Source organism: Chaetodon auriga, chromosome 11 (genome assembly GCF_051107435.1).
Source record: "Chaetodon auriga isolate fChaAug3 chromosome 11, fChaAug3.hap1, whole genome shotgun sequence".
Classification (NCBI taxonomy): domain Eukaryota; kingdom Metazoa; phylum Chordata; class Actinopteri; order Chaetodontiformes; family Chaetodontidae; genus Chaetodon; species Chaetodon auriga.
The window spans coordinates 2,124,838-2,145,308 of NC_135084.1; the positions used below are offsets into that span (position 1 = coordinate 2,124,838).

The 20,471-nt window shown below is 41.2% G+C and overlaps 1 protein-coding gene across 3 annotated transcripts; it reads left to right on the plus strand.

Moving 5' to 3' along the window:
* Positions 1-3,304: 3,304 nt before the first annotated feature.
* On the plus strand, positions 3,305-17,318 carry galm (galactose mutarotase). 3 transcript variants are annotated; one of them, XM_076742581.1, is made up of 9 exons: positions 3,305-3,392; positions 3,708-3,901; positions 5,102-5,256; positions 7,758-7,871; positions 8,281-8,373; positions 10,997-11,078; positions 15,925-16,075; positions 16,183-16,357; positions 16,891-17,318. In XM_076742581.1, the coding sequence occupies exons 2-9, from the start codon at positions 3,715-3,717 to the stop codon at positions 16,966-16,968; spliced, it is 1,035 nt and encodes a 344-aa protein (XP_076598696.1). In that variant the 5' UTR covers positions 3,305-3,392; positions 3,708-3,714; the 3' UTR covers positions 16,969-17,318. The 3 variants fall into 3 exon arrangements, with proteins under 3 accessions (XP_076598696.1, XP_076598697.1, XP_076598698.1); XM_076742582.1 differs by having other exon boundaries at positions 3,320-3,392; positions 3,714-3,901; XM_076742583.1 differs by having other exon boundaries at positions 3,353-3,502; positions 3,714-3,901.
* Positions 17,319-20,471: the final 3,153 nt, after the last annotated feature.

The window sequence follows — 20,471 nt, forward strand, 5'->3', positions numbered from 1 at the left end:
AAACACCACTGAGTTGTACAACTGTGTTGAGGTGAGAGACTGTGTGAACGTCAGTTGTTGCAGCTGATTGCTGCGATACGTTGGTCAGTAGTCCACCTTCTGTACAGTTAACACCAGTCAACGAGCAGTTAACACACCAGCACTGGACTGTTCCAAAGGTTAAGTGTGTTTGTGTGTGTATGGGTGAGTGTGAGTGAATGTATTTGTTGGATACTCGAATATATCAATAGTGTATGCACCTGTAAGTGCACTGGAAATTCACAGACAGTGAAGTCTATATAGCCTCTACATAGTCAGACAGTCAATTAGTCGTAGCCTAAAAGCAAGTTGTGCTCAGAATATCTCTAATAACCCTGTTGGCGGATGTGCGGATGTGACTTTTGCTGAAGGATGGGAGTGTAGAAGAAACATTTTAACCATGATGATGAGGTGACAGCAAACACACCTTGAGCAACTATTGTTTTAGCATTGCCACAGAAGAGGAACAACTGGTGTGTTAGTAGGTCAGCAAACAGTGAGCTGAGTGGATCAATGACATCATAGTGTTTTGTTAAAAGGTCACAAAGTAAATAGTATCCCAAGTTCCTATAGTTATGTTCTGATCTCATGGTGTGTGCATGGTGTGAGTAATTTTCCATACAATAACATGGAACAATGAGGGGCGATACGTTTCAACCTACCATCAAAGGGTCTTTACCATGAATGATACCTTCCCTATCTACCTATCCTTAAGACCATATATCATCAAAATCACTGACTGACCTCAGACGGCTCGCTCACCATCTGCAATGTATCTGAGTGAACATGCCTCCTCTTCTCTGCCTTACTCACCATGTCATCATTCAAGGCTGTAAGGACCCCACCTGTTTAGAACTCCACCACTGTATCAGTAGGGTGCAGGTCTTTTGTGTCCCTGAGGATTGTGTGTGGTTTCCTCTTTGCATGCCCTCATGAGTAAGCCACATTTCTTACTAACTGGTTTCATAGATGTTAACCTCTTCCCCTTTTTACTTAGCTTGACTGAAGATGCTAGCTTATTAAGCAGGTAACGTCTTCAACTAACTAGTGCTGTGTGTTTCATTTAACCTTTGATCTTTTCTTTAAGTTAAGATGAAAAGACGTCATACTGTAGCAGAAATCAACTGAATCTTTTTTGTGGTCTTTACAGCAGTAAGTGGGAGGAGTTTGAATCTCACCTTGTGCATTGGCGCACAGTGAGTGGAAGGGAGCATTACATTTTATTTTTAAGATGATAGGATCCAGTCATTTGTGAGCTAATTTCCCTTTTAATTTAGCCAGTGAGTCTGTTCATTTTGGGGTATCTCATCAACCTAACTGGTTTTATAGATATTGATTTGTTAGAGCACCACTGCTATTGGTGCTGTTGGTGTTGTTCCCTGCTGTTCATATTGGCTTGGTTGTGTGCTGTGTGCGTGGCATTGTTTCATGTTTTATTGTTTATTTTGCACAATGTCAAATACAGATTAAAATATCAAAAGTCAGATAAAAAACAATAACTTGTTTAAATGTCCAGTGTGGATGATTTAGTTGCATCTGGCAGTGATGTTGCAGGTTTCAACCAAATTCACCAAATTTTTAGTTTTAAGTCAAAGTCAAACTCTTACATTTTGAAACAAACGAAAACAAATTTTGCTGACCTGTAGTCATTTGTTAAGATACTTAACCTTTATCCTTATTACTCTTATCCTACTCTACTACTATTGAAAAACTCTGTTGTCTGGTAAAAGTGCTCTCTGCAAGCTGGTGTCTGGATTCAGCAGAAAGATCTTTTGTGAGTGAATAACCTCCAGTCTGTAACCTCACTGCATAACCACTAGTGAGTGAGTGTTTCTGGTGTTCCAACAACTCTTATGGAGTGATCTGTTTTCTCTCTAGATGACACTGTCACTTCAGTTTACAGAATCACATTCTCCCTGTCAGACCTGTCAACCCTCCCAATTTTAACCTTCTCTCCTGCTGCCCTCCAGTTTTGTCTCTCTTACCTGTGGCTTCTCTCAAAATCACAAGTGAAGCATAATATGTAAGTGATGTGTACATTTCCATCACAAGTACTACATAAATAAACTAAGTGCTGAATTTAAATGTCCTTTTGTCTTTTCATTCATATAATGCAGGGATGTTGACAGCATTTCACTTTCAACCAGGTATCTGATTCTGACCACCTAACTGTAGTCACTTAATGTAGGAACTAGTTAACCCAATCCTTGAATTGTACTAAATGAAATAATGTGCTTAAATAAATGATCAATTATGACACTTGTCAAATTATTCAATTACAACTAGTCATTTGGCAGTCACTTTCTTCCAAAGCGACGTACGTACGAATTCACGCACCAATGGCACAGCATCAGGGGCAGTTGTGGGGTTCAGTGTCTTGCCCAAGGATACTTCAACATGTAGACCTCCGAGGCCTGGGATTGAACCACCGACCTCCTAATAAGTGGACGACCGCTCTACCTCCTGAGCCACAACCGTCACCGAATGATGTAAGCAATATAATGACAGTCATTTGGATCAAGTAGCTTTTCAAAAATAAGATGTGTCAAATTTAGTCTACAGCAGTTATTCAGTCCGTCAGATATAGGGTATATTTAAGTGAACAAGCATATATCCTGTGGCTCAAGAGGTCGGCGGTTTGATCCCTGGTCTCGGCAGTCCACATGTCGACGTATCTTTGGGCAAGATACTGAACCCCAAAACTGCCCCCGATGCTGTGCCATCGGTGTGTGAGTGTGTGTGAATGGAAAACGCTCGTAATGAGCAGGTGGCTTAGCTGCAGTACGAATGTGTGTGTGAGTGGGTGAACGCAGACTTGTGTTGTAAAAACGCTTTAAGTGGTCGTCAGACTAGAAAAGCGCCATGTACAGTCCATTTATATTATTATATGGCAGAGACAGAGTGTTAATACAATAATAGAAAAATGCAGACAAGCTAGCAAGCTGTTGTCTGAAGTTCATCAAATGTATATGCAGTAATCAGCTGCTACTGATTTATAGCTGCTATAAATTAAGCTGATCTTATGATCTTATGGTAGATTTGTGGTGGAGTATCACTTTAGCCTTCTGCAAATTAGTATTTGATTACAGGATAATGAAGTGATAACAGTAGTGATAACATTATCATTCACTGAAAATATATAGTAGTCTACCAGAGGCGGACAAGGGGTTTTAGAGCCAATCTGTGTTCATGTTTACTGTCAGGAATCCACACAGTCCGATACAGTAGGTGGCGGAAAACACCGTTTACGTTGGTTTGCGAAGAAGAAGAAGAAGAAGAAGAGGAGGGAGGAGGAGGAGGAGAAGAAGAAGAGGAAGAAGGAGAACAGGAAGAAGAAGAATACAACAACAAGAAAGTTGTACGACAGTGTTGAGGTGAGACACTGTGCGAACGTCAGTTGTTGCAGCTGATCGCTGCAATTCGTTGGTCAGTTAACACCGGTCAACGAGCAACTTTAACACAGCAGCACTGGACTGTTCCAAAGGTTAAGTGTGTTTGTTTGTTTGTGTGTGTGTGATACTCGAATACATCGACAGTGTATGCACCTGTGTGCACTGGAAATTCACAGAATAACCCTGTTGGCTAACACGGCTGTGACTTTTGCTGAAGGATGGGAGTGTAGAAGAAACATTTTAACCGTGATGATGACGTGATGTCCTGTTCCATTCTGCCCTGTTTGTGGTTGTGAGATCCAGGATGACTCAGGTGAGCCATCAGCAGTGGGGAGAGGTGTCCGGCCTGGGCACTGTCGACCTGTGGGTCCTGCAGTCCCCCCAGGTGCGGGTGGAGGTTCTTACTCTGGGAGCCATCATCAGGTCTGTGTACAGCAGAGATAAGGACGGTCAGATGGAAGACATAGTCCTGGGCTACGATGACCTGGAGGGTAAGAAGGAAAATAATAGTTTTTTTTCCACTTACAGCCATAAACTGCATAAAAAGAGTCAAAAGAAATGAAATGGTCAGATTTCAGAACGAGATGATAATTGACTTCTGTTTGTCGTAGCTGTATCTGAGTCGAGCACATAACTTGGGCCAGACACTGAACACTTTGTGGGGATGTTTTGCAGGGCTGCTCCACACAGTAAAAGATTTGAGGGAAAATTCTCTCATTTCAAAACTGAAATGTACAAATTGCGTAACTTTTGTATAAATGGGATCCTCACATGTGGCTTTCAGAGTGTAAACACAAAATGTTTGCATCACTCTTCATGGTAAGCGTAAAGCCCTATTTACATGGGGCAGCTTTGTCCTGAGACCTCTGGTAATTTAGAATAATTGTGGAGGTTGTTTGTGATCTGTGTCTGTAATTTGTAAAGATTCCCTGCATATTACCTACTGACCACACTCTGCCAAAGGCAGAGGTCATGTGATCATTTTAGTCTCGAGTAAATGGGCATCTTGGTGATTTTAGTTTTCTTCCTGCTTTTGTCTGCCTCTTTTCTGGTGGAGAATTATGGAGGCTGCCTTGGCAATTAGAAATGATAGTTTTGACAGCATTTTGGATCCAGGCTCATTGCTCTTGTTGTTCAGGAAACGGATGTTACGCAGAGCCATGACATCGTATCCAGGGATAACATCAGTCATTTCAAGTAAAAAGTAAAAATTTGCTTTTCCTGTGCAAATAGGGGCTAAGATGACAGATTTTGGAGGGGCAAAGTTTCCTCTTTAGTTAGCCTGAGGTTGTATTTTGTTTTTATTGTTTTACATATAGAAAAAGATTCCATTGATGATAGCAATCAAATCACAGAAATAATGTATTGCTTTGTTAAAACTGATTATGTTTGACATAGGACTGCATATCTGATAGTATTCAGACAATGCATTTGTTTGGTTTTGAATTTCAGTATAAGCATTTTAGGCTGCCCTTGAGCATGTTAATGATTAGCACCTTAGCGTGCACCGCATAAATTCATGTATCCTTCATGGTGATAGTATATGAACTTGAATTTGATAGTAGTTTGACAGTAGTGGGAGATGCTTCTGCAAAGAGCTGAGGGAGAGTAAGTGAGGTGAATATAAGGGAGGCATTACGCTGGTGAAGGGGAATCAGAATAACCAGTGTTGTGTTGCTTTGTGTTGTCAGGTTATGTGTCAGATAAGCGGTACCTGGGAGCTGTGGTGGGCCGCGTGGCCAACAGGATTGCACGGGGACGCTTTGTAGTGGAGGGAAAAGAGTACCAACTAGATATCAACAATGGACCTAATGCACTGCATGGAGGGCTGCGGGGCTTCAATAAGGTAAGACTTAAGCCTCTTTCACACATAGTGCCCAGTAAATTACTGGCATAGCCTTTCAGACACTGCTTGCGATTTTCACTATTCACACATGCAGCTTCACCTTTTCACACATGCCTTGACAATACCTGCATAGGGAGGGTCAGTCCAGCAGATGGCCGTAATGGATGTCAGACTTATGCGTGTCAAATGCTAAATTCTTCATCCTGAGAGGAACACGAATGTTACTACCAAATGTAATAGCAATAAATTAATAAATGTAATTTGATTCATTTAGATAAGGGGTAAGTTAAGGTATCTCAACAGCATCTATTTGGCAGAAAACCCCCAATATATTATTTAGGAACAACAGCCACTATGCCACAGGGCATGTCTATCAACTACATTTTTATACAGCAGCAACAGACTCACATACTGAGGCAGCTCACAGCAGACCAGACTTTCCTGCAACGACAAAACCAGCTGAGCTTATGTTGCAGTATAAGTTGTGGAGATAAGTTTAGCTCTGGCAATGTGAGACAACACAAAAAGCAACATGAAAAAATATTTTCCCTCATCCAACCTGCTACTCTATTTAATTGGCTTCAAATGAGGCTCAGCGCTTGCACTTTCTCTCAATATGAAATGCTCCAACGTTGCTCCAGTGTGTGGGTCTACACCAGATGCTACTAGCCACAGTAGCCAGGGTGCATGCTAACACCAAATTCAACAGACTAACCAGCAAACAAATAGAAAAGCAACATAAAATTGCAAACTTACAGGTTGAATCCTTACAAGTGAATCCTGCTTTGTATAGGCCCTCAAAGCAGTCCAAAGTAAAATTCTTAGCATACACATATGAAGAACTGAAATATAACAACATTTTTTCCAGTTGTTGTTGTGGGGCCATTGGATCCACTGGGTCTTCACTTCCTCAGGTGGTGGGAGTAGATGAAGACTTTTGTGTTGGTTCTTACAGCCAACAACAGAGAAGTTGGCATGTGTTGCTGGTAATATTAGTCAGTTTCAGTCAGTTTCATAGCAAAAATAGTAGTGAGCAGATGTAACTCCAGTTCTATGAGTCCACTCATAGCCCTCTACCTGCGTGTTATTGCAGGCACAGTAAAGCACATTATTTTTAATATGCTAAGATATTTATCACAATAATGAAGGTGTTGCAAAATCCATGTCATGGCAGAACGTGACTCTGGTGACAAAACCAGTATACAGCCCACCCCAGGCCTGTACCAGATTGTGTTCCAATCTATCTTGTCGATGTTGAGATATTCACCAGATATGAGAACATTTTTATCTGCTGGTGGTGTGAAAGGAGAAGTCAGGGGATCACTAACATTGGATGAATTCATCCCCTTTAGACCGTGACTGCCATCCAGTAGCTCTTGAGGTATTTAAATCCGGACCGAAGTTGTGGACTGACCAATCAATAGGCCAAAAATGCCATTCCAAAAGCATGGCTTTAAAAAAAAAAATGAAGCAGTGAAAGAAAAGACAGCAACCAAGATTCCAAGTGTTAATGCCATTCTACATACATGTCACTGATGCCAAAATGACATATTCAACAGATGTCTGCTGTCTTTTTCTGCAACGCACAGTTTAAATGGTTAAACGAAGTGCATCAGTGGGGCTCTAATTATTGGTTTGTTTTTAAAGCTGTCATCTCCTCATTCAGCCTGAGGGCTACACTGTACACAGCACTGACCAATTACTGAGAATCCAGTGAGCTGTATCATCAACTACACGACACACACACACACACACACACACACACACACAGATAAACACTCTACACCTAGTATACTCTGAGGACTGTGTGTGTGTGTGTGTGTGTGTGTGTGTGTGTGTGTGTGTGTGTGTGTGTTTTGCACCATGCATTTAGCTGTTCACATATGAGTGGCACAATTCCACTGGCTTCTAATCATCAATCTAATTTAGATCAAGCTGTCTCATGAGGCCAAAACTTTATTATTGCACTGCTTGAGGTGACCTCATGCACATCATTTTAAGCCATGGCTGAAAAGCAGAGAGAAATGCAACAGACTGCAGGTATTCAGTGTCCACATGAGCAACTGACAGCAGAATAGCTCTGCGCTGGTGGTGGGACTGGTTTGGCTTTATTAGGGAACCTTGAAGTAGAGGAAGAAAAGGTTCCTGTTGAAACATGGAAACTGAAATAAATTAGTAGTCACTATACAGTCTCTATTCACACATGGAACTAAAATTCCTCTTTGGCTACGCTCTCACAAGCACTCATCTAATACAGAATGATTGAGGCTGATATCAATATTGATCTTTGAGAGTCTAAAAAAATCCAGTCACAAGCTTTATTCAGCCCATATTCACATTGTATAGCACAGTCAGTGTGATAGCTCAGTAGTTAGCATTAATGCCTCACAGACAGAAGGTCCTGGGTTTGATTCCCAGCTGGGTGTGAAGTTTGCACGTTCAGATTTGCAGGTGTGGATCCAGTGTTTACTGTATAATGCTATATGTAAGTGTCTCCTCAGGCTGTCTGGCTTGCTTCAGCAGTGGAAGGTGGTGTACAACTGAGTCTTACGAGTCCAGATGGAGACCAGGGTTATCCAGGAGAGGTTCAGGTCTCTGTCTCCTACACCTTACAGGTAAATACACTTGATTCATAACTTGACAGCTCTGTCGCTAATCACCTTTGTAGCATCCTTGTTTTTGGGTGCAATGATCAGACTAAAGAGTTTTGGCTCACCAATCACCTGTTTGGTCAGAGCTCACAGAGCTCTGGAAGCCAACAACTAGTGGTTAAAATCAAGCAACGTTGGATGAAATAGGTCCCAGGATGGATAGATGTTGAATAATTACATTATTTACTCTTTTTTCCATGATTAAGTGTATCCCCCACATCATGTTGACTTTGTTGTTAGTTGTTGAATTGTTTCACTGAAATTTGAGAACATTTTTAGGCTTAATTAAACAAAAACTGTTTACTCCACTGTTTTACATATGACTAAATGGTTTGCAGATGTCAGTTCAGTAAGATTTAAATTGTGTATTTAGGGGGAAACACTAACTGCTGAATACCGAGCCCGGTCTACCAAAACCACCCCCATCAACCTCACCAACCATTCCTACTTCAACCTGGCTGGACAGGTAAGGGCACGTGATCAGCTGTATGATCATCTAATATATCAGTGCTGTTGTAGCAAAGGTGGAAGACATACAGAAGGAAAAATAGATATGAACGTTTCACAGATAAACAGTTTTATTGGTAACCGGTGATAGTATCATGATTGGATATGAAAAGGGTATCATACGTGATTGTATATAGGTAAACAAAAACACTTCATAAAACTTAAAACACCGTTCTTGGCAGATGATTGCATTGTGTCTTTAATTGGGTTTTACATGACATCCCATCCTTTTTGGAATTGAGTTTGTAGTAGAAAATATCAACAATGCAAAATATATACAACATAACAAAATTTAATTCAAACAATTTAAACAACAAGAGATGAAAAATTGTGAAAAAACAATAGATCAATAGATAAAGAGATGACATAAATGAACAGTCGTCTCCTGGGTGAAAGTTCAGTGTTATGCCGTATCATTCACCATAATATTTGTAGAATTTTTAATGTGAATTAAAAAAATTCTGATCATAATAATGGCAGTATGCCAGCTTGTTAGCATAAGGACATCATACTGTTATCACATCAACGACAAGCATGGCTGGAAGCAAAAGTAACATTGCTGCCGGTTCAGCAGTGGAGGAGTTAATTCCAAAAAGGGAATAACTACAGTAGTGTGGAAGTGGTTTGGTTAGAAAAGATGAGATGTACAACAAACATTGGTCATATGCAAGAGGTGCAATAAGACTGTACCAACAGAAGCAGGCAATACAACAAACATATTTCACCACCTCGAGCAGAAACACCCCAAGAGCGTGAGGAGAGCTCAACCGCTGTGGTGAGATTTAAACCAAGCACACTCAGTACACTGGCTTAGCATAGCATCGCCAAGTCTTTGGAAAGTTGTACTCTGTATTCATCATTATTACATACCCTAATACCCTGAAATATTGTGATATTATTTAAGGCCATATCGTCCACCCCTACCTTGAAGACAGACTTCTCCCATGTCAAAAGAAATGTCTTGTAGGCTGGGAAGTGCACCCCCTATAGTACGTTCAGGCGACCATATCACTCTCTGCAGAGCCTTGCAGTGGTGCAGGGTGCTCTGTTGGATTCTTGACTGGGACAGAGACAACCACCTTGAATGGTGTGTAGCAAAGGATCGGGTCAGGGGGCACTCACACTTATCTGTGCATTCATGTTTTGGGATGGTATTCCAAGAGCATGATGTAGGCTGGCGGTCTGTCTGCAACCACTGATGTTTGGATGTATCCCATCAGGCTTAAAGTGGTCTTGAGAGTTCTAAAAGATATTAAAATTGTCAATAAACTTTACCCAACAATTAAGGCACAGCAATGGCACCCGTGTATTCAAGGCAAGGAGTCTGCTAAAGTCTTCAATTTCTTTCCCCAAGGTTGGAATGAGGTCTGAAATTAATACATATTGCAAATGACAGTTCCTCAGTTTCTCCAGTAGCAGGCAAAAATATTTTTTCAAGACCTCAGAACCAGTTTTCCTACAGAATGGCTAACGATTCAGTGTGAATGATACTCTTACTTTGACATGAATGTGTAGAGAGGAGGCAACAGCCCTGTTGGCTCCCTGACAGATATGTGAGCCATAGTTAGATTTTCAGTCCCCAGTCAGAATGATGTCTGGATTATCAGGTTTGGGGGTACCAGTATTTCTTCTGGCCCTCGGCCTAGCAGTGGTTTTGGGGCTATTTTGGGGTTCGATGTAAGTGGCGTGATTAGTGTCCCAGGGTTCAGTATAGTATTATCACACCTTTCGTCATTCATATGGAATGAGCGTTTGTGTTCTCTTATTTGATTTCTTGCTGGATTTGCCTTTGCTTTTCTTGTTTTAAATAAATGTCAGAAATCCACAATCCACAAAAACATTTTTTTAAATTGCAGTTTTTGTGAAAGACATATTTGGATATTGTTACATTTATGTACAGACTGTTGAACCTGCATTTGCAAACTGCTTGTCATGTGTGTACTTCACCGCAGCAGACGTAGCTTGATCCACAAATGCATATTTCATCACAGAATTTTCTGTAGCCAATCAGATGGCTCCTTACATTTCAGCCAATCATGTAAGCAGAGATTCGAGGGAATCATTTAATGTGATCACATAGCGTTACATCTGGTAGTCTACAATTATGAATTAGAACACAAAGAGATAACAAACTTCAAACAGCTGCCTGGTGTCTGGTAGCTGTTGAATGTGATGAATCCTTGCTAAGTTAGTGATGTGGCACTTAACACTTGGCAAGCATTCATAATTCAAACATACTAAATGATGCACAACAGGAGAGTTTTCACTTAGCAGCTACCAGACTCCATGTTGAGGTTGACCTGCTGGTACATGTAACGCCATAGATATATACAGTAGATGCTGTACTTGGGCTTGTGAGATGCATCTCTGCCACTGTCATCTTGCAGGGATGTTCTGACTCCTTTACTGCATATGAACATCCGTATCATGTTTCATTGAAATAAGCAGTAAAAATATGTTGCTCAGGGCAAAAGTGTTGAATGGATAGATGGATGGGTGGATGGATGAATTGGCAGATGAACTGAAGTGTGTGTGTGTGTGTGTGTGTGTGTGTGTGTGTGTGTGTGTGTGTGTGTGTGTAGGGTTCAGCAGACATCTACGATCATCAAGTGTCCATCAGTGCTCAGTCCTACTTGCCTGTGGATGACACATCCATTCCTAAAGGTAAAAGATTTACATCACATGTGTTCTGTCACAACAAAATGAACCCAGTAACAGGAAGTACTGTATTTTTAATTGAGTTTGAAAGCACTCTGGTGACTGTCAGACAGGCAGAGATAGAGTCATACAATCCATAGAATTAGATAGAGGGAAGGGCTTCTAAAGAACATATACCATAATGAGTCCATTCAGTCAGAAGAAACAAGAGAAAACTAGACAAAACACAACAAAAGAAAAATAAAAGAAAATAGATATCAAATAAAAAAGTAGATATATAATAATCATAATATGCATGCCAGTTATAGTTGCTAAGAGTGGTTAGGGTGCACGTGTGTGAAAACACCAGATAATGGACTGCAGTGGTTCTCGGGCTCTCACAGGGGTCAGCTGGATTGGGCCTGCTAGACCCTTAGGATGGTGCCGGCTTGTTGCAGGTACTTATTGCCCCATCCAGGGCCAAACCCTTGCGAGTGAGCCAGTTCTGTCAAGGCCCAGAATTTGTTTTTATGCCTCCAGGCCAGCAACATTCTCATGAACACGATTTCTCAGGAAAGCCGTGAAGGAATTCCTTCATATTCAGCACAAATGTTTACTTGGACTTAACAATGAACTGATCATGCAGTTAAATGTAGAGGGCTGTACTTAAGTCTCGACAAGCTGGTCCTGCCTGTTTCCCCAGCATCAGCTCTTTCTGTCCAATCCTCTGCCAGAAGATAGTTTGAGGGTGACAGATGGGATAGTATTATCGCAGACTGTGTCCACACCAAGCCAGTTTCAGCCCTCAGCCAAACATGCAGCTTCTTGGAATGGGTATAACTGTGAACTTTCAGTCAGAAGATAACCTTCACTCACCTCTCACTTTCTCTGCTTGGTGGAAGCTGAAGGCACAGCAGAGCTGTTGTCGTTAACCTGTATTCATGTTGATTTTGTCAGACATCACAGTGATTATTAAAAGATGGATTTTGTCACTGCAGTGCAACAGCTTGGGAATGTTAACATGTAGGGTAACATGTCCGAGAGCAGGAGGCTAAACTGACACCAGGCAGAGTATGTAACATAACCACAGATGAGGGCTGTGTGACACATTTTAAACACACACATTTGATCACACACTGTTAAAACTGTATTTATGTGTATTTTGTCAGTAAACATAGCAACCATTAAATAATGATTTGATCAGCACATGGTTTTCACATGAAACATTGTTTTCAAAATTGGGAAGCATAGTGTAGACAGTTAAACTGTGTGTTCCAGTCATAAGGCAGTGTCGCCTAAAAGACCACCATACTGAACCAATGAACTGATAAACTGAACAGAAACTCAATTCAATTCAATTCAGTTTTCTTTGTATAGCGCCAAATCACAACAGAAGTTGTCTTAGGACACTTTCCATATAGAGCTGGTACTGTCCGGGCTCTTTTATCTAGACCCAACAATTCCCTCATGAGCAAGCATTTGGTGACAGTGGTGAGGAAAAACTTCCTTTTAACAGACAGAAACCTCAGGCAGAACCAGGCTCTGGGTGAGCGGCCTTCTGATTTGAGTGGTTGGGTTAGAGAGAGAGAGCAAGAGAGAGAGAGAGACAGACAGACAGACAGAGAGAGACAGACAGAAATGTAGTCACAGTAAAAATGACAGTGGATCTAATAACAGAATTAGCAGTTGCAGTGGATGTCAGGCAGGGCCATGGCAGGAGACGTAGATGTAATCCACAGTCCAGATTCAGCCACTATCCATGGGAACCTGCGAGACGATAAAGCACAGAGACTCCGGGGAAGAAGCTAAGTTAGTAACACACTGTGGTAGGACATGAAAGCGTGCAGGTGGAGAGGGAGAGAAGGACAGAGGAGCTCGGTGTGTCTTTGGAGGTCCTCCGACAGTCTAATGCTATAGCAGCATAACTAGGGGCTGGTCCAGAGCAAGCCTGAGCCAGCCCTAACTATAATGCAGAAACCTCTTGTCAAATGCTGCTTTTTTCATCACGTGAGCTGTAGGTGCATGAATTGAGGGCAGTATTCATGTGTGGTGCTATGTTTCCTGATAATTTGATTCTGTACAATACTGATGAACAGGAGACATGCATTTCCAAAATGGTTTCCAGAGCTGTAGCCATTTGGAGCAGGTGTTTTGATTTTCTGCATTTCACTTTGGGTTTGCTCAGTTGGGGAATTTAAAAGTTTAGTATTCATATGATTTTAATAGATAGAAACTTAGCACCAGCTGGACAACATTTCTTTAAAGACATAGTGTTTCCTCTTCATCTTTCTTTTTTTATCTTAACTTTGTCCTCCTCCAGCATGCTCTTTTCCTTCAGCTCCACAGCAGGCAGCTCTTTGTGTTCTCTGTGCTGCAGTCTTTCTATTTGTCTTTGTGTCCCTGCCTCTGTTGCTATTTCCACAGGTCAGACCTATTGTCTTTGTTGCAGTTCGAGATAAGTGTTAGTTTCGCCCTTATTTACTGTGCGTGTGTGTGTGTGTGTGTGTGTGTGTGTGTGTGTGTGTGTGTGTGTGTGTGTGGAATCTATCTTTACTGTGTGCTGTGTACAATTTAATCTTTAATTTTTGTGTGTGTTTGCCATCATGCAACTGGTAATGCAGGAGTGTGGAAGCATGAACACTTGAGCTTTTGTGTGGGAGTGTGTTCCTTCATGCTCTGTCAGGCAAACATTCTCATTACTCTGCAATTAGCTTTGGTTTCCCTTGGAGACAGAGCAGCTAATGACAAAATCTGTTGGAATGGAAATCCACCTCAAGGCCTGACAAGACTTAAAACTATACAATCAATTTCTGTGTCATGCACAGTTAAATGTAGAGGGCTGCACTTAAGTCTCGACAAGCTGGTCCTGCCTGTTTCCCCAGCATCAGCTCTTTCTGTCCAATCCTCTGCCGGAAGATAGTTTGAGGGTGACAGATGGGATAGTATTATCGCAGAGTGTGTCCACACCAAGCCAGTTTCAGCCCTCAGCCAAACATGCAGCTTCTTGGAATGGGTATAAATATGAACTTTCAGTCAGAAGATAACCTTCACTCACCTCTCACTTTCTCTGCTTGGTGGGAGCTGAAGGCACAGCAGAGCTGTTGTCGTTAACCTGTATTCATGTTGATTTTGTCAGACATCACAGTGATTATTAAAAGATGGATTTTGTCACTGCAGTGCAACAGCTTGGGAATGTTAACATGTAGGGTAACATGTCCGAGAGCAGGAGGCTAAACTGACACCAGGCAGAGTATGTAACATAACCACAGATGAGGGCTGTGTGACACATTTTAAACACACACATTTGATCACACGCTGTTCAAACTGTATTTATGTGTATTTTGTCAGTAAACATAGCAACCATTAAATAATGATTTGATCAGCACATGGTTTTCACATGAAACATTGTTTTCAAAATTGGGAAGCATAGTGTAGACAGTCATAGATCCTATGTGCTGAACTGTGTGTTCCAGTCATAAGACAGTGTCGCCTAAAAGACCACCACACAACATAAGGCTCTTTAGAGCTGAGGCTGCTCCCAGGGCAGCTGCTGCTCAGTGGGGTTGGTCAAGACCCGAATCCTTACCTGAGGCCTCATAGATCAAAACATGCATAGAATACCTTTTTAAATTGGTGTAACATAACCACCAGAAGCTTGGGATTTTTCACACCACGCAACAGTGATAAATCCCACATACTCTACATCCATCTGCTCATGCACATACAGGATCAGAGAGACAGTGGGAAGAGCACTGCATCAGTCTTATTCAAACTGTAGATGATGAAACGGTGGAACCTGTTGTTTTAATTACAGCTTGCTTTGAAACTTTCATTTGGACAACACCAATTTAAACCAATGACATGATCGGATCAAACATCACCTTACAATGCCACTGAAAGTCAGTAGATTATTACCCAGCCTTTTTGTTCTGGGGTGTACTCAGTGATACTGGTTGCAACAGACACAGGACAAAAGGAACGCTCAGTTGAATTATGGGTGTTAGATAGAGCACAGATTAGTAATCTGTCAGAGAAATAGAACACTTAAACACGTGTACTCTCCTGGATGCTGCATATAATAGTGTGATAATCAGCCAGTCAGAGCAGCTATAAATTATACACTGTCTGTGGAAGTCCTGTTTACTGTATACTCTTGCAGTGTATGACCAAGATATTGTGTAACAGTATTTTTACTATTTTCAGACACATGTAATGGCAATTACATGCTACGCTATATTTCTAAAAGCCTTTGTTTCTAAAGTAATGAAAAGTAAAGTAAAACACTTTTCTGGTCATTATTCAACAAACAACTGAGGAATAGAAGGTGACCATATTTCACATTTGGTCAGATACTGAATTGATGACACTAATCTTGGGTGTCACCTTGAAACTGTGCTGATTTTACAGATCTTCTGTGTTACCAGGTTGAAGATGTGTGTGGAGCATCCATGTTTGAAGAGTTGTAGTCCACCACAAGCTGATTGGTTGTGCTGATGTTGAGTTTCATCTGACTGTCGTTGCACCATGTGATGAAGCTCTCTGTCAGTCCTCTGTACTCCTCTGGAAAAATAGTCCCTAAGTGAAGACAGCATGTCTCTCACTAGAAATGATTCACTGGAATCATACATGTCAATATAGTGAGAACTTCCATTTCGTCACAAAATGCACTTAATACCTTTTATTAATACCTTCACTGGATATGGATGACAGACATGGATGTACAGTAAACCACAGCTGATGATGTGAGATGTTGCTGAGATTTCTTAGATGATTTGTTTTCCTTCACCTTTTTTCTGAGAATGGCCTGTGCCTCATTATCTAACCTTTGTTCAGTGATACACAATCACCAATCAATAGCCTTATCTATCCATAGGAGAGATCAGAGGAGTGGAAGGCACACCCTTTGACCTCAGGAAGCCTGTTGTGATTGGCCCCCAGCTGAAGGAAGTTCCAAGTCCAGGATTTGACCACAACTTCTGTCTGTCATCACCCGGGGACGCCTGGACAGAAAGGCATGCTGCCAGGTTTGCTGCATTTTCTCTTAGACACACTACACACAGTCACACACACACAACACACATACCATTGTCTTCAATATAACATAGCAGGAAAATTTCCGTCTTCTTCACAGAGTGTGTCACCCAGCTAGTGGACGTGTCCTCGAGGTTTCTACCAGCCAACCAGGTGTCCAGTTCTATACTGCCAACTTTCTGGATGGCTCTATGGTGGGAAAGGGTGGGACTAGGTACAGAAAGCACAGCTCCTTCTGTCTGGAGACACAGAATTGGCCTGATGCTGTCAACCAGGTAAGAGAATGATGGATAGAAACTCACTCATTCAAAGTTGTTGTATGAGTGTATGTTGTTTACTGACGGAAAAAGGTAACTCTTTTGTACTTTTGCACGACCAAAAATGAAAAAACAGATTGCTCATCTGAAAAAGTTTTATGGAATATAAGTGGAAAAACAAGCAAAGTAAGGTAATGTCAGTAATTTCTTTTAATCCAGATTAAAGTCCATGAACAAACTCAAAACATCCTGGAGGAGAAAAAGGTTCTTTAAAACTAAAGCCTTCAAAATCAAGTGTCAATTTTCATGGTTTCAGGTGTCTTTTCTCCTTAAGTCATCTCTGGACTTTCCTGGATTTTGGTGCCAATTTCTGTCTGTCTTTCACAAACGACATAAGTGATTACTTGAATTGCAAAACTAATGGGTTACTTGTTACAACAAAAAAGAAATATGAGTACTCTAACTCAGAGTTACTTTGTAATGCAGTACCCCAACACTGAGTACCACTGAGCCTACTGTGTGTGTGCACGTGCGTGTGTGTGTGTCTTCAGGCATCATTTCCTGACTGTCTTCTGCGTCCTGGGGAGGAGTACCGGCACATCACTCGATTCACCTTCACCACAGTGTGATCTGACCTCTACCAGCAGAAGGGCAGGAAAGATGATCACTACACAGAAAATGAAGTCCATTAATGAATTCAATAATGAATTTTCACAATATACAGTGTAGAATCATGGACCATACAGTTGAGCAGCTACTGCCTTTCAGTGAAAGTTTAATTCCTGACTAGGTAATTTGATGTAGATCTTTAAATCTGAAGAACTTTCCTGCACAGTATTCTTATGGGCTGTGCAGGCAGAATAGTTACAACCTGTGGCATGAAGCTCATAGTCCAACCTGACCAAACACTGTCAGTTATAATGTGATTTATGATCCTCTTACATCAAACAAAAATGTAATAAAGAGTTAACTCACTCAAGCTGGTTATTGCCATTTGTTTCATGTGTTCGTTCTACCATAAGATTGCTCCCTGTCGACTGACTGATTGTAGTTCATTCATCTGTTTATGTAGTATTAAGAATCAGAGTAGTCAGACGCTGTACACGTTTTATATGTTATTTAACTTTGTATTATGTGTGATTCTTTACACAGGCTGAACTAGAACATTAGGTGAGGGGGCAGGTGTGGGTGAGAGGGCATCCCGCTACTCTGCCAAGAGACAGGACATGTTGCTATGGCAACCTCTTATCTATCACTCAGAGAGGCTTTTAACAGCTGAGATTTCATAAAACGGTTGTGAGCCTCACTTGTGTGCCCCAGAACTGAAGAAAAGAACAGAAAACTCACCTCCATCAAACAGCGACTGTGTGGAGTTGAGTGTGAGACAGCTGGCATCATGAAACTGCAGCTGAAATTCAAGCAGGCCTCTGATTTCCATTGCTAATGTTTTCACAGACACAGAAGGAGGAACGCTGACAATGCCAGCCTCTCAGGTAGTTCAGTTTAGTTTGTTTATTTCCATAAAGTAGCTCTATTTTGTGGCATCAGGCACAATAATAGCAAGAATAAATGGGATATATATCTATATATATATGTACATTATGTACAAAGAGAGTATACAAATAGAGTTAATAGAGTTTGAGTTGCACATGTTAAGACATGGATAATAAAATACAGTTTTTTGTACTATTGCACAGTAGAAAAATTACATAAGCATAGTTAAAAATATGTAATATTGCACAAGATATTTGCACGGATGTAGTAGATATCAATGCAGTAATGCAAAACAGGTTTGTGATGTGATGTGAAACAACATCAGTGCAGTGATACATTAAATGATGCTGGAGTTCTGTGGACGTGATCTGTGGCACTTTCCTGCAGAAGTCTATCACCATCTCCTTTGTCTTGCTGGCGTTTATGTGCAGGTGTTTCAGTTCACACTATTCGACAAAGTTGGTGATGACCTCCCTGTAATCCAGTTTATTCTCCATTGATATACATTCAACAATGGCTGTATCATCAGAGAACTTGTACAGCTGTGTTGTACGTATCTAAAGTCCAGTATGTGGAGGGTGAAGAGGAAAGGACTGAGCACTGTACCCGGCAGAGCCCCCATTCTGCGAACTACCACATCGGACACACAGTCACGAAGCCTCACACACTGTGGTCTGTTGGTGAGGTAGTTGATGGTCCACACAGCCAGGTGGCAGTCTACTCCAACTCCTTCCAGCTCCCTAATGAGCAGTGATGGTTGATTTGTGTTGATCTGCACAGTTCCTGAGCATTCTGGAGCTGATGTCATCTGGGCCTGTAGCTTTCCTTGCCTTCATCCTCCTGAGCTCCTTCCTCACCTGATGTGCAGTTATGGAGAGGTCGGGGGAGGGGGCTCCACATCAGAGTCTGTAGTCTCTGATGTGGAGTGGAGGGAGGTTACGTGGTGTGAGGAGGGTGCTGCTGGTATCAGGGATGCTCCAGGGGAGAACGAGGGGGTGTGGTGAAGTAACACCATCAGGTCTGGGATCTGGTGGGTGGGGGGAGGAACAGGGGTAGAATCAAATCTGTTGAAAAACAGATTCAGTTCATTTGCCCATTCCCGGTCTCCAGAAAATACATTGTGTAGGAACTTGCAGTCTACGGGGTGACATACAGAATCAAGCCATCTCTGAATGGATCTCTTGGTGTAGTTTTAAAAAGTCCAAAAAAGAGTAGAAAGCATATCACTAGTCTCACCAGTTGTACACTGGTAGGCGAACACGTTCGATCGAGACTAGTGACAGAAGAAACAAAAAAGCAGATGACACACTAAAACAAAGAAAGACAGTCAGAGCATGTTGTGTAATGAGTATGCACATGTAAGTAAAAGTTGTAAGTGTTTTTTGAACATTAAAGGAAAAGGAATGAACTTGACGACTAACTATGTTGGTCAAGTTCATAATATGCATAAAACTTGTTGTTACAAAGTCAAAGTCAGCTTTATTGTCAATTCTTCACATGTCCCAGACAAACAAAGGAATCGAAATTAAGTTTCCCACTATCCCGCAATGACACAAGACATTTCTGACACTAAAGTAAACAGTCAAGTGCACAGCCCCAAAGAATAAAAAACAGACATATCCTAACACTACAGTAAACAATATATAAAAAAGCTCACAGTAGATGAAGACATTTGCTGATACTAAAAATAAACTTATCTAGCTGTACATAAGATGAAGTATTTTGGTATGCATTTTGCATTTTAAGAATACTGTATCATGAAGACATATCTGCCATTTGTAACACACCAAATGTGGTTTAGATTTGGCTTAAAATTCAATTATGAGTGAAAAAAGTTGTGATAATTGATACTGTGGATAGACCTTCTGCCTCCATAGACTTACATGCTTTGGGAGCCAAGGATTCCTCTCACCAATATGGTGGCTATGTTGACACATCTCTCCAATGAACAGCAGCAGCCAATGTGGCATCTACTTGTAAATATCTATGACTCCTCAATACCACTAAATACATGGTGTCTGTCCAAACGCAAAGTAAACAAACGTGTGCGAGAGCACACGTTTGTTTACTTTGTCTACCAGCTGCAGTCAGTCAAACACACACCATGTCCTTCGAGCCAGCTGAGATGAAAAGAAACATTTCTCATATTTCCCCTCAGACTTTCTTCCTTTAATAGCAGTACGAAACTATTTCAAATACATTCTAAAAACATATTGACATTATTTTTGACTACAAGAAGGGATGACTGTGTCATTTCAGTGGGCCTTAAAACTCAGTTTACAATGTCCCTTTTAAGTCGCATGATGCAAATTTCAAATTCTCATTAAATTTAATTATAATGATGGCACCTTGGCACTGAAAATTATTTGGCAGCAGAACTTTTATTTCAATTTGATAGTAGTGACAGAATGTTGTGTTTGACAGTAGTGATTCACTGTCAGACGTGATAATGAAATTTGATTGTGATTTCAGTCAGAATAGAACTACACTGGAGTGACTAAAACCTTTTTATTGTACATTTCTTTAGAGATGTTGCGGTGCAATACAGTGTGTGTGTGTGTGTGTGTGTGTGTGTGTGTGTGTGTGTGTGTGTGTGTGTGTGTGTGTGTGTTGTGCTACCTGCTCCTTAGTGCTGACA